This window comes from Hemicordylus capensis, chromosome 1 (genome assembly GCF_027244095.1).
Source record: "Hemicordylus capensis ecotype Gifberg chromosome 1, rHemCap1.1.pri, whole genome shotgun sequence".
Classification (NCBI taxonomy): Eukaryota; Metazoa; Chordata; class Lepidosauria; order Squamata; family Cordylidae; genus Hemicordylus; species Hemicordylus capensis.
Window position 1 is genome coordinate 347,412,549 of NC_069657.1, and position 15,054 is coordinate 347,427,602.

The following is a 15,054-nucleotide window of genomic DNA, read 5'->3' on the forward strand; positions in this document are numbered from 1 at the left end:
TTAGTGTGGCTTGTGCTTGTGCAACAAAGGTGTGTGCCTTGTGGCATGCCTCAGATGTTTTGCAGGGAACAATTGCACAAGAGCACAATTCCAAAATGCTGCGATGTAGTACAGCGACACTATCTTCTGGCACTAGTGCTACTTTGTTCATTGCACAAGTGCAGTGTTAGTCAAGATGTCAGCCAGAATTGTCAAAGCAGCTCATCCCTCAGCTTCATCTCTCTGCTTACACTGTGTTCTTTTTTCCTTTCATATTGGCATTAACCTAATGGTGCAGTAGGGAAGCAACTTGCCTAGGGAGCAAGAGGCTGTCAGTTTGAATCCTCACTAGTATGTTTCCGAGACTATGGGAAACACCTATATCGGGCAGCACCGATATAGGAACGTGCTGAAATGCATCATCTCATACTGCGCAGGAGATGGCAATGGTAAACCCCTCCTGTATTCTACCAAGGACAGCCACAGGGCTCTGTGGTCGCCAGGAGTTGACACCGACTTGACAGCACACATTACCTTTAGATGGGCAAAGAGAGGCATCTTTTAAAGTGGAACAACTGCTTCTATTCTCCTAGCTGTGGGTGGCCATGCCCACATGGGCTAAATAATCCAGCCCGCAGAGGTGGAGCTGGCGACATGTAGGTGCACCAGAGAAGGGACTGGTTGGGATGCACCAAAGCATTATTTGTTTTTGCGGAAGCCTGATCCCCCCAATACTTGCCACAGCTGCAGATGGATATTTAAACAACTGGCTTAGAATGAAAAGGGACAGGAGGCAGCCAAAGGCTAGCAAGAGAAGCAAATGAACAAGCCCAGAGGAGAGATGGGAGGAAAACTTGCCTGGAACCTTCTCAATCCCCAATACCTCCTTGCCCATGACTGAGACCATGCACAGACAGAACCTGGCCAAACCCTCCTCCACCACCCCAGAGACTCTCACCAGCATAGCATCCCTCCCAGAGGCTGCTGCTGCTGTCTCCTTTGAGTTTCCTTTTGGACTGAGAGATATTTTGGGACAGTAAGCCACAACCTTATTGCTTTTAAGACATCAACTGCTTTGAGAACTGTTTTGCTGAGAGGTGGTATACACGGATAATCCATAAATAACAAATGCACTGTATGTCAGCCACCTTGATTAGGACTGCAGAAAGACAGGGTCCAATTGTCTCAAATGGATGTTATTAAACAGCTGAATGGGGAAATGAAAGAAAATCCGCTTATCCACCCTAAGCTATAACTGAGACCAATGTGGCTGATTTCAGCATACCCTTTTAAACTTTACAGCGCCGTAACTCTGTAACTCTGCCGACCTCTTATTAGAAATCACAAGCTTGTATAAACAAAGCAAAGTCCAGGAGGAAAAGAAGTTAAAATGGGCTGAGCAAAGGCCATGCAGTGAGAGCAAGGAAAGCTAGAAGACAAGGTTTAGAAGACAAGGCAGAGCCACTAAAAACTTGGAGGAGGCCGGCACAAAGACGGCTGGCAACGCACGAGAGCATGGGGCACATGCTGACCGTGTTTGTGAAGGCACTGCCTGGGTGGTTCCTCTTCACTGGCGTTTTCTTGCCAGTTACTTTGCTTCTGCTACTGCTCATTGCCTACCTCCGGATCAAGCTGAGAGAGGGTGAGTCAGATACCGGAGGTAGCACTTCAGGCTGGGCAGACTTAGCAATAATAAAAATTATTATTATAAAAATGCTTTGAAGTTAACCTATACAGTAATTTGGGCACAGGAGGACTATCAAAATAATTCAAGCCTCCTCCAGTTCTTTTGAAACGACACTTGATTCCCACTGTCTTGCTAGTAATCAAGATGATCTTAAACACAAGTTTCAGAGCCCCAATGCAGTTTGCTTTCCTTTGGATAATAAATGTCGCATATTGCTAGTATAACCATGATATAATAATAGGCTCTTTAGGTGAGAGAGAGAGAGAGAGAGAGAGAGAGAGAGAGAGAGAGAGAGGTGCAACAGGACCATTTGCAGAGCCAAAGTACAGAGCAGTACAGATTTGCATTGCATATCAGGTGGCTGCCTTGTGCTCAAGCCACTGCTGGGTGTCTCCAGAATTAGTTCAATCAAATGGCAGTCATTGCACTATGCGACAGTGCCTTTTAAAAAAAAAAAAAATCAGTAGAGAGGGTTAGCCCCTTTGCGTTGGTGCAAGGCCACCTGTGTATTGTAAACAGCAGTTGTGTTTGCCAAGGTGTTTTCCACACAGGGCTTTTAGCTCGCTTCTCCTCCAGAATGGAGGGGGTGCGTTCACATATTGGCCAGATTTACCCTGAGGTCCTTCTTGTGAGCTATCACGGAGCACTTCACACACAATTTGGGTTTTTTCATTGTGTGTTAAGAGTGCAGCCCAATATATTTCTGCGGTTTGAAAATCCACTTTTTGTGCAGGTTTTTTGGGGAAGTATTTTTTGGGTGACTTTGAATTTGCAGTAAAGGCTGCTGTGTGAAAGACGCCCATGTGTACTAGTGTTTCCCCACAAATACATAATGTATGGACCATAATGTATGGTCATATTCTTGTACATGCAACTTTAAATTCCCATGGGCATTATCTACATTTTGTGTTTGTGCAGTAAGAAACCCTGATGTACATGCAACTGAATGTACATGTACATTCAGCTGCAGCCAAGAGCCCGTCCATGCAACTTCCAAAGGCAAGGGTTGCTCTGGGCCTCCAAAGCTGTAAATTATTGCTGTTGCCCTGATACTGCCATTGGGAATGTCCGTAGTGGCGCAGCAGTGATGATGCCTAGCTTTGGAGGCATGGAGCAGCTTCTACTTTCAGAAGCTGCATGGACAGGCTTTTAGCTGCAGAGGAAGCAATAAGTCTGCATCCCTCTTGGACGGATGGCTCACTGCATAATGTGTTGGGCAGAGCTGCTTTTAGTTGCTAGCCTAACACACTTGCAGTCCACAGGAATCTAGTGTCAAGCTGTAAAAAGACAAGAGTAGCCTTCTGTTCAGACCAGACTAAGTAACCGGATTGTCTGTTTTCAAGTCTCCTATCTACCCCATTCCACAGTTTAGTTTCTTAATTCAGTGTCAAGTTGTATGCTCCATTTTATATATGTATTTGATACATTTTTGGAACTTTACAAGTCACTTCAGGAAACTTGTGTGCTCTTGCCAGAATTCCATCCTTGATTTCCAAGATGGCAGCTGCTGCTATTTAGCTGGTATCAACCCCTCTCCCCTCAGAGCAGCTACTTAATACTGTTAAATGGCCTGAAGAGGGAGGGAGGTCATTCCAGATGGTGTTGAAAACGTTTTGAATAACTCTGCCTGTCATCCCTTCTCATATTTTCATTCATTCATTCAATTTCTATACCACCCTTCCAAAAATGACTCAGGGTGGTGTACACAGAGAAATAATAAATAAATAAGATGGTTCCCTGTCCCCAAAGGGCTCACAATCTAAAAAGAAACATAAGATAGACACCAGCAACAGTCACAGGAGGTACTGTGCTGGGGGTGGACAGGGCCAGTTACTCTCCCACTGCTAAATAAAGAGAATCACCACGTTAAAAGGTGCCTCTTTGCCAAGGTGCCAAGTTAGCAGAGGTCTTGAATTCTTTTTCTTGTTCCTCTTGCTTTATGGACCCATTTGTCTGGTCTGTTTCTCTTTTAAGCTCTTTAGAAGGAACATGGATCCACACATAGCATTCAAAACTGTTTACTGTTCCAAACCCTTGGGATAGAGGCTGGTTGCTTGGTCACTCGTGTATTCTTAATCTCTACCCATTACATTCCTCGAGATGTGAAATGAAGTTGTGGAGAACCAGGATGCAGACTCCTGCTTGTTAAGCCATCACATACCCAATTACTCCCTTTGTGTTTCCACTGTGACCCCCAACCGCTTCCAAACAGGTTCCAAGCAAGGCTGACTTTGCACCTCCTTGAACCCTCATAACAAGGTAGCGGATGGTCAGTCATGTAAACAGGATATTCCCTGGGGCCTAAGGAAAATCCATCAAATCCCAGAACTTCTGTGTAGTGTGTACCAAGTGGTGGGGAGGAAGAGCAAGCAGAATATAAAACCCAGCACAGTCCAAGGTTATACTAAAAAAGTAAAAAAGTTTGATTATAATAAAAAGAAACAGTTTATAGGCAAATAAAGATCAGGATAAAACTAGAACAAAAAAGTAGTACAGAACTCCACAACACATTCTCTTATGCCCTGATCTACTTGTCATGGGTTTAGAAGGCAAATATCTTTGAGCTGCAAAATGATTGTTCAGAATTTGGCTATAGGTAGTCCTTTGTCCCAGCTGGGGACAAGAGATCATGGCGAGGCACCCTGAACCAAGTCTCTCCTACAGGAAGGGAATTCTCTGAAGAGCACTTCCTGAAAAGAACTCACTGGCTGGTATCTTAACCAAACATGCAGGCTTCTGAGGGCCTGCAGGACCGTGACAGGAGCCTCACGCAAACCCTGCCCCTCCACCTGCACATCCTGTTACGCCAGAGTCCTTATAGTTCCAAGTGCTCCCTGCACTCTGGAAGGGCTCTTTACAATCGGGAATATGTCACCGATCTTCTGCAACATGTTTCTAATTTTAGAGAGCCCTTCTGGAGCGTAGAGAACATTTGAAACTTTAAGGGCTCTTGCTTAACAGCACGCACAGGTGCACTGAGGAAGTTGAACGAGGACTCCCATCGCACCCCGACAATCTCTCAAAGCACACGTGCTGTTTTAGATGGGATATCAGCTACTGGTTATCTGATTCCCCTTACTTAAAGATCACACATGGGAAGTTGTTACTCCGGAAATCTGCTTGCCTGACAATTTAGAGACCTAGGAAGATAGTGAGATTCTTAGCTATGAGCTTCTATGCATGTGCAAATTATGCTGAGCTCTGTGAAATAAATACAGCCATTATCCAGTTAATTACAGTAATAGATAAACAAAGGCAAGGAAAGGGCTCCCCTTATTTGCATTCATGAATCCCAGTGTCTCACAGGATGACCACCATTATCCAAGTGGTCAGGTGAAACATACAGGAAGTGAATGTGTATAGCTGACCTTCAGTAAAATGTTGGTTTAGAACCATAGAAACCAAAAAAAGGGAGACACTAGACAAGATTTAAGTATTACGCCTTTCTCCAGAGTGTAATACAGTTCAGTCCATCACGTGCATATTGGAACTTTTTTTTTAATAGTTATGTGCCTGTAACTTAATATAAGCAAAACTTTCCCACCTACTGTATATAAAAATAAAGCTTTCAGTGAGTATATCAGGAAGCCCCTCTGAGAGGAAAAAATTATCTTGCTGTTCTTATTTCAGCTGTGCTGCAAATTAACCCACTGCTTTTATCCCTTACAGTGAACAAGGAGCTCTCCCTGGCCCGAAATCCCAAAGATACAGTCACTGAATACTATGTCAAATGCAACAAGATCAAGAAGCTCTAAAAAGAAACTGAGATCATCAAGAAGAAATTGGTAGCTTTTTAGGGGATTTCACTTCAGAAGACAGATTCGAGACTAGCTATTGCAGAAGTAAAACAGCAGCTTGGGTTCATATAAAAACAATTTGGTCAATATGCATAAGTGAACTGTCATTTTAAAATGGATTTGTAAATATTTTGGTTCCTCATTCAAGGCCTTGAGTAGCAGCTTTCAGGACTCATTCAACAAATGGTTTCATGGGGTGTACCCAAATACTTGAAAAGTATCAGACAAGTTGGAAACAACAACTATGGACATTTCTTCAATTTAACTGTTTTCCTACAACTTTTTGGAATCTGTATCCATTAGTATTAGAAACACAAGCATTAGTATTAGAAACACAATTAGAACAGCTGTTCTTATATGGCGGTGGGTGGGTGGGAATCACACACAAAAAATCTGTTATGCTGGTGCAACTTATCTGTATGTGATGGCTGGGACAGTCCTTTCACATTTATATTGCTTATATATCAAGTTATGTAGGTATAAATATCAAATTTATAAAGCTGGAGCAGATTTGATTAAGATTTTGTTGCTCATTTTGGGGAAAGGACAGCGCACTTGTTAAACCCTTTAGTTGAAAGGGCATAGAAAGGTCTTCCCTCCAAGCTGAGTGTCTCCTGCTTGAAAACTAGTACTTGTACTCGGTTGGAAATCTGTAGCAAAATGCCATTCTTTCCCTTACTGCTGAAATGGGCTCGGATCACCTCATTTGGGGGAGGAAGGAGGGTCGGGTAGGGACTCTTCGCCACCTTCTCCAAAGCCCCACCTGCATTGCCTTGGGCACAGTAAACGTGCCCGCCCAGCAGCAGCCTGCTGTGTGTGTCCCTGCCCAAGTGCCTAGCCTACCTAGTGCTAAACTTCACCACTGGGAGGCAGGAGGAGCTCTTGCTGCTATTCCTGCTCCGCCACGCAGCAGCAGGAACAGCCGGTTGCCAGCCGCCACCACCAGGTAAGTGTGCCCAGCGACTGCTACCTGAGGGGGGCAGTGAATGCAAGTCCTGCCCCAGGTGCCCCCCTTCCCCCTAGCCCCCCCTTTTGGTCAACACAATGCTGGCAACCCTACTCTCCCTATCTGTGCACGCTTCAGCTGTGCAACAAGCCTTTAGCTGAGCTCTACATCAGGCTCTCTGCAAGGGTGCAACTCCTGCTTTGCCCTAATGCTGTGAGACATGTGGGTCGCTGAAACAGAGGCATTTTTCACTCGGCAGTTAGATATTTCAGTAGGGATTTACAGAATTACAAACAATTTAAAGGGCTAGTCAAAATTCCTGGAATTCTATATACTGGTTTAAAATACCCGACTCTCTAAATTATTCAGCAGTTATGAGTTAATTTAAAAATTATTTGGCCAAGAAAAACTCCGCTGCTAAGTGAATATTGCTCACCCCTGTAGTAGATGTATAGCTCTTCCCTTCCCTTTCAACTCTTCATCTTCTATACAAGTGGGCATCTATTCCTCCACTGGAAAAAACTAAAGAGCTGGCTTCTTGCTATGCAAGTGCCAACAGCATGAACAGAAGCGAAGAGTTTTGACAGTGAAGTCAGAAGATTTCTCCTAACAGCTAAAGTTTAATTCCCTTGTGGATATGTTAATAAAGTGTATATTTTATAACATATCCAACTGTGTGTTGACAAGGCTCAATATTATTTTCCCCCTCCTCAAGCATGAAGTGAAACAGTTAGAGAATAAACAAACTTTATTTTATAATAGTATTACAGAAAGCAAAATATCACTTAATACAACTTCAAGCTGCTATAAATTTAATATGGCATCTCAACTATACACAAGGTGAACAGTGGGGTGGGTGGGGGAGACACTGTTAACAGGTTTTCATACAGACCTCATCAGTAGCAACCTCATCCTATGACCATGGTTCACATCCTACTTACAAGAATGAGACCTAGCCTGCACCCCTAGACCCTTAATGTCCTTAAAACCTGTACTAGTCAATAGGTAAATTACCTGAAAGATAACCGCTTAATAGGACATATCAGTTGTAACATGTAGACAATATGTTTTAATGTAATACAAGCATTCTGCACATGTATTCATATAATGAAAGTGTGTGACATTTAACATGTTAAGAGAAAAGCACTAAGGTTTTAAGCTGCCTAGATTATCTTCATTGGAAAGGAAGAGAGCAAGTCCTTCCAACTTTATCTGGAATGTTGCAGACTATAAAGTGTCCACGAAGGAGTTGAACAATGGCACTGAAGTGCAAAAATGGTTTCTAGAACAGTGCTCATTCAGCAGAAACAACTTGATAACTCTCTTGCTTCTATATTATACCAGCACCAGTTGAAAGTGGGAAAGTTAAAGAATTTATATAAAATCCATACAAATCAAGGTGAAAATTCTTAATTTACTTTTCTTGCCAAGTTACAGAAAGCTTTGTTTTTTTAAATACAAAAGAGTGTATTTCTTATATTAGACCCATTCTATTTACCTGAATAATCTGAAAAACTCAGTTATCCAGTAAAAGGCTTTGAAACGTTTTGAGAAGATAATATCTAAATTAGTCAAGATTTTTGTCCTTCCTGTATATTAAATTTTCTCAAGTGAACAGCGCATACTAAATATTTTTGTTCACTTTCATGCAATCAAGAAATCATTTCTATAAAAATGACAGGGAATTGTGCAAAAAGTAATAAACCTCTAAACCTCATTAAAAAGTCAAGAATGTTAAGAAGTGGTTATAAAAATAAAGAAGTAAATGGTAAAGGACCGAGAAGACGAGATTTGGTGTTGGCAGTTCATTCTGGAGATGTCTAGTCATTGTTGCTTGGCTAGGTGAATTTGGTGAAATGGTGGGAATACCAACTTGGAATGATCAGAGTTCTTCATATTCACAAATCATTCTTCATAATTCTAAAAAAGACAAAACAATAATGCATTACACTAATGATTTATCATACATTTTGAAGACTGTTAAAAGTATTCTCAACAAGGATTGCAATGATTATGTTTTTCTCCAATAGCCACCTTCCTTTTTCAGGTCATGTTCACATGCTACATTTTCCTGGCCTCAAGAAGTACCAGACATCCTTCCTAAAACAGTGACTTTCCCCCACTTGTGCTCCACTGTTTAAAAAAATCCACTTGGTAACTGGGTGTACATACCGTGTTTACACTAGGGATAGGCAGAACCTGCCCATTACAAATACCTCTTGGCAGTGGCATACCAAGCTCTGAAGAGTGTGCAAAAACTGAACATGGGCCCCATAATTTCCCCATAGGGAGCAATGATCAAAAAGATTACTAACTCCCAGATAGCTGGGCAGAAAACGATAAAATTTCAAATGGTGTTAAAATATTTAATGCTATCACATGATGGATGACTTTAAGTGTGCAGACTTCCAAAGATATTCAATGGTAAAAAAAATCTACTGACTTAAGATCAGAGTTAAGATCAGGAAAAGTGTGGGTGCATGAAGAGCAAGTTGTAAGGGAGCACAATTGGTACAACTTCATTACTGATCATGTGGCACGTCTGTTAAGGCATCAGCTTAACAGATGTGTTGGTGTTGCTAAGCCAGGTGGCTCGATAAAGGGGGGGGGGCTGTGCCAGGAGGGTGGGTGATGAGTGGGGGTAAGCAGTTTTCCCCTCTCGCTGCCCCCCACCTTGTTTGTCCTGAACCGGTTCGCCTGAACTGGGCTCAAATCAGTTCAATCATGGATCAAACTGCCTCTGTTCAATCCATGATCGAACCTCCAAACCATCCCCAATTCAAGACAAATTGGTTCAGGGTGAAACGTTTGTGCACACCCCTAGAAGTTTCTTCACCCTGCAAATAGACCAACTGGAACAGGAAACTACAAACAAATGGACAACAAGACAAACTTGGGGGAATCTGACTTTTTAGTTACTCCAGTTGATTCCCAAAACAAGGGTTAAGAAAATAAACTCATAAACCTTGTGATGCAAGGTAAGGAATGTAACTTGAACTGTTTCAGAAAGAGGGAAGTGAAAAACTTCACATACTAACACCAACACAGAGGTAAGCACTTATTGCTTAAGAAAGCATCTATTTCGTTCCTTTCCTAGAGAACGAGCAGCAACACCATCACAACATGCTTTATTTGTAGGCTTGGTTTGAAATGCATGGTTTTCAATAAGTTTGAGAGAAACAAACTCATAACACAAAGTACAATGATGCACATTGTTGCACTGTTTCAGAAAGGATGGAGTGTAAAAGATCACAGGTGGTCACCACCAACATGGAGGTACAATCATCCCTCTCCAACTGTGAGGGTTCCGTTTCAGGAAAACCCCACGATTGGCAAATTCGCAATTGGAAAGCAATAGAAATACATTGGAACAGGGGGTTAGGGAAATCACGATTGGGAAAAGACTGAAAAATACAGCTAAAAATAGAAAAAAATCACCCCCAGAGCCCCAGAAATGGCAAAACCCCCAAACAAACCCAATTGCCCAAAAAACTCGCTAAACCGCGGATACTCAGGTCACACTTGGCGAGACCTGCGACAATTTCCCTGTCATGAATACTTAAAACTGCGATTGGGAAACCCACGGTAGGTGAAGGATGACTGTAACTTCTTAAGAGGCAAGTCCTTTCTTGCCAAAGAAAATGGCTACTGTGCTTGGTTTCTTTTTTAAGCCAATCACAGAAGACATCTATCATGGCTAACCAGAGGTGCACTTAGGTAATTTTGGAGCCTGGACCTAAAGGACTTTGGAGTCCCCCTCCCCGCCACCAAATTAAGTGTCATAATGCTCTGTCAGGCGACCACACCACCTAGGAAAGACTAAAGAGGATTTTGGGACCCCCAGGGGCTGTGGAGATCCTGGACTTCAGCCCTGAAGTCCAGGGGTAAGAGCACCTCTGTGGTTAACTGTTGAGCTAACCATTTTGCTTACTGTTTTGCTGATTGAAAGGTAATGTTTCCAGTTTACAAGGAATTGCAGTCTATCTATTCTCTCAAGAGAAAAAGATAATTCTGTAAAGTAAGTGAAAATACAGGTGAAACTCGAAAAATTAGAATATCGTGCAAAAGTTCATTAATTTCAGTAATGCAAATTAAAAGGTGAAACTGATATATGAGATAGACGCATTACATGCAAAGCGAGATAAGTCAAGCCTTAATTTGTTATAATTGTGATGATCATGGCGTACGGCTCATGAGAACCCCAAATCCACAATCCCAGAAAATTAGAATATTACATGAAACCAATAAAACAAGGATTGTAAATAGAACAATATTGGACCTCTGAAAAGTATAAGCATGCATATGTATTCAGTACTTGGTTTGGGCCCCTTTTGCAGCAATTACTGCCTCAATGCGGCGTGGCATGGATGCTATCAGCCTGTGGCACTGCTGAGGTGTTATGGAAGACCAGGATGCTTCAATAGCGGCCTTCAGCTCTTCTGCATTGTTTGGTCTCATGTCTCTCATCCTTCTCTTGGCAATGCCCCATAGATTCTCTATGGGGTTCAGGTCAGGCGAGTTTGCTGGCCAATCAAGCACAGTCATCCCATGGTCATTGAACCAGGTTTTGGTACTTTTGGCAGTGTGGGCAGGTGCCAAGTCCTGCTGGAAAATGAAGTCAGCATCCCCATACAGCTCGTCTGCAGAAGGAAGCATGAAGTGCTCCAAAATCTCCTGATAGACGGCTGCGTTGACCCTGGACTTAATGAAGCACAGTGGACCAACACCAGCAGATGACATGGCTCCCCAAATCAACACAGACTGTGGAAACTTCACACTGGACTTCAAGCATCTTGCATTGTGTGCCTCTCCATTCTTCCTCCAGACTCTGGGTCCTTGGTTTCCAAATGAGATGCAAAAGTTGCTCTCATCAGAAAAGAGGACTTTGGACCACTGAGCAACAGACCAGTTATTTTTTTCTTGAGCCCAGGTAAGACGCTTCTGATGTTGTTTGTTGTTCAGGAGCGGCTTGACAAGAGGAATACGACATTTGAAGCCCATGTGTGGTGGCTCTTGATGCACTAACTCCAGCCTCAGTCCACTCCTTGTGAAAGTCCCCAACACTTTTGAATGGCCTTTTCCTGACAATCCTCTCCAGGCTGCGGTCATCCCTGCTGCTTGTGCACCTTTTTCTTCCACACTTTTCCCTTCCACATAACTTTCTATTAATGTGCTTTGATACAGCACTTTGGGAACATCCAACTTCTTTTGCAATTACCTTTTGAGGCTTTCTCTCCTTATGGAGGGTGTCGATGGTTTTCTGCACAACTGTCAAGTCAGCAGTCTTTCCCATGATTGTGATTCCTAATGAACAAGACTGAGCGACCATTTAAAGGCTCAGGAACCCTTTGCAGGTGTTATGGATTGATTAGCTGATTGGAGTGGGACACCTGGAGCCTAGACTGTTGAACCTTTTCACAATATTCTAATTTTCTGGGATTGTGGATTTGGGGTTCTCATGAGCTGTACGCCATGATCATCACAATTATAACAAATTAAGGCTTGACTTATCTCGCTTTGCATGTAATGCGTCTATCTCATATATCAGTTTCACCTTTTAATTTGCATTACTGAAATTAATGAACTTTTGCACGATATTCTAATTTTTCGAGTTTCTCCTGTACACCTTTGTCTTGCATGGGAACAGACTTGTGCAGACAGCTGGATGGGGGCCAAGCTTTGTTTTCAGGAAATGGCTTGGCTTGAAAAGCATAAAGCAATTCATTCTTCCCACAAGCTCAAGAAATCTCAGGTTTTTAAAATACTGTTGGTCAATTTTATGGTTTTTAAATTATTGTATTGTTTTAACTTTTATATGTGTTATATGTTGAACAGTTTTAACTTTTATATGTGTTTTAATTGTTGTTAGTGGCCCAGAGACGTAAATTTGGGCGGGGTATACATTTAAGAAAGGAAGAAAGGAAGAAAGAGAAAACAACACTACTAACAAACTGGTATGAAGTAAGGAACATCAAAATCGTTGCTTTGTTCCAGGACATGTGAATCACCAATGTGGAAATAGAGCGAAGTAGTAAGTCCTTTACTGCCGATAGAAATAGCTGCTTAGTTTCATTTCTAGCTCACTGGCCTTTTCAGACCAATCATTGAAGACACCTTTCAAAGTTAAACACTAAACTGATCATTTTGATCACTATTTTGCAGATCAAAATAAAATTTACAACAAACCACAATCTATCAGTCTGTTTGATGTTCTTGCCTAACATCCATTTTACTTCTTCCTGTGCCTCCTTTCCCTGCATGTTCTATACCTTATTTGTCCCATCTTTAACCTTTGTGTTGCAGCCTAATTCCCATCTCTATAAACAGGTTACTTATAGGGATATGCAAACTCTATAAACCCTAAGTTAGGTTCAACAGACTCTGCCTTGCACGTACTTCCGTTGAAACTGGCAGTTGGGGACACCATTTTCTCAGTTTCTTGCAGACCGCCTTTGTCGGAAGATCATGCAGAGTCTCAACTTGGTGGGTTTTTTAAAAATAATTTATTCTTACTACTACTGTAGCGGGGAGGAGGGATTTATGAATAACCCATTCCTTATTAATGCAATGCCATTTTCTCTGTGATACATCTTTCCTTTCTGCTTTTCAAATGTACATTTTTGTGCTCTTGTTTCCTTGCATGCAGTCCTTTAAAGCAAAGTCTCAAATTGGAAGAACCCCAAAATTAGGTGTGCAGAATAAAGGAAGATCAATGATAGCTTGATCACAAGTCAATGTACGTGGGGTTCTCAGATGAGTGTAGAGAGAAGAAACTCTCCTACTATCTTCTCAAGCTGTGTGCTGTAATTTGAATATTACAAATTCTTACCTTATTCTCCTTCCTCTGGAACTTCCGTTTCCTTATGCACCACTACTCTTGTTACAGACATGTCAGGGTGCTGCTCTTTGGCTTCTTTAATGGCTTGTGCCAATGCCTATAGAAGCATTAAAAACAAGTGGTTACAAAACAAGTATCGAGAAGCACTTTGTTGGGTTCTTAGCAAGGCTTATTACCAGCTAGTCTACTTCCATACCATTTTTGTTCTGAAGGGGGAAAAATTGGACAAATAGAGAATGCTGCTCTTCAAATTACTGAAACAGACAAATAACATCTAATATAGCTTCTACTTTGTAAGTTTTGAGCTGTGAACCAGATTTTAGACAGCTTATGCAATGTTATTCATAAGGAAGTTTCACAATTGAAGTGTTTTAAGTAACATTCAAAAGGCCCTTTTTTGGCATTACCTTTTTAAAGACATGGGATGATTGCTAATTTACATACATGCAAAACCTCACTACTGTGAGAATGGTTTTGTGGCTCATCAAGAGAATGAACTCTGTTTGTTAGTACATGTTCGCAGCAGCCCTCCAAATGAAGTACCTGGATAAATGTTTCCATTCCAGGTGCACTGGTACAAAAACTTCCATGTTGCCAAATTACGAACCCTTCAGATCCATTAGTATGATAGGATAGGGCCAGCTGAGACTGCATGACATAAAGGGCCTAAGTGTTCCCACCTAAACTTATTGAAACTCTGAGACTCCAAAAGAACTCCATAATTCCAAATTCTTGTTCCCCTCAGACAATCGCCATGGGCAAGCATATACAATCCCTCTCCTCAAAACAATACACACACCCATCAACCACACAGATGCCTCTTTAAATTGTTGCTCATGGTTGGTACTTCTATTCACTGAGTCGTTTCAATACTCATTACGGTGTAGGTTTGCAGTAATGCAATGTTTGGAGATTCCCGTGTGGCTTAGAATCTACGTTTGTGCATCTGAGATTGCAGTTGACATGCTTCTTTAAGTACATTTGTTTACAAGTGTGTGTGTACTGGGCAACTAACAACTTTTCCCTAAAGATATTTTGAACACACAATTCAGAGGAAAACAAAAATGGATGATGGCTTTGCTTTGACAGATGCAACCGGGGACTCGTTATGACTGCCGTGGGATCACTATCCAGATCCACTTGTGATATAGTCATAATGCTAACTTTCATCATAACGCCCTCCTCCACACCGCCAAAAAACAGCATCAAGGCACAACTTATTTTCCTTTGCTCAAGCTTTATTTGAGTGTGAAAGTCAACAGAGGATGACTTCAGACACTGTGCAGAACCTTGGTTGTAGCTGAGCTCTGCATGACCTCCCTCAGCCCCAGGAGCATATGCTTACCCCCCCTTCCTCATGCAAGTGCCTCCTTCCTTTCTAGGTTAGGATATGTTGAGACTGGTAGGTGGGTGTTGCGATTAATCTTGGCGTATCCTAACCTAGAAAGGAAGGAGGCACTCATGCAGGGATGGCAGCGGTGTGTGTGCCTGCAACTCCCAAGGCTGAGGGAGGTCGCATGTAGCTCAGCTACAAGTGAAGTTCTGTGTAATGTATGAACCTGCCCAGAGTAACAGTTCAAAATATAGGAAAAAAGAATAAAGGCAAACAGAGCATGAGCAATGCTTTGTTACTCCAACTGCTACATAATGTCTCAGTTTTGACAAATGTTTTTTCATCCAGGATGCACTGAACATCATTTGGATGTTATATTTAAGGACAATAGGGCTGTTCAAACTGAAGAATCTAGTGATTGAGAAATATGCAAACTATAGCTGTTTACATCTTTGAGCCAAACAGAAACATTTG

General features: G+C 42.0%; 1 protein-coding gene across 22 annotated transcripts in view; it reads right to left on the reverse strand.

Moving 5' to 3' along the window:
• Positions 1-7,139: 7,139 nt before the first annotated feature.
• EPB41L2 (erythrocyte membrane protein band 4.1 like 2) overlaps positions 7,140-15,054 on the reverse strand; it is a 205,544-nt gene continuing 197,629 nt past the window's right edge. For all 22 annotated transcript variants that reach the window (XM_053286906.1, XM_053286887.1, XM_053286894.1 and 19 more), the window contains 2 exons: positions 13,239-13,344; positions 7,140-8,329 (listed from right to left, as the gene is read on the reverse strand). In XM_053286906.1, coding sequence (XP_053142881.1) covers positions 13,240-13,344 — 105 coding nt within the window. In that variant the 3' untranslated portion in view covers positions 7,140-8,329; position 13,239. The remainder of the gene's footprint in view (positions 8,330-13,238; positions 13,345-15,054) is intronic.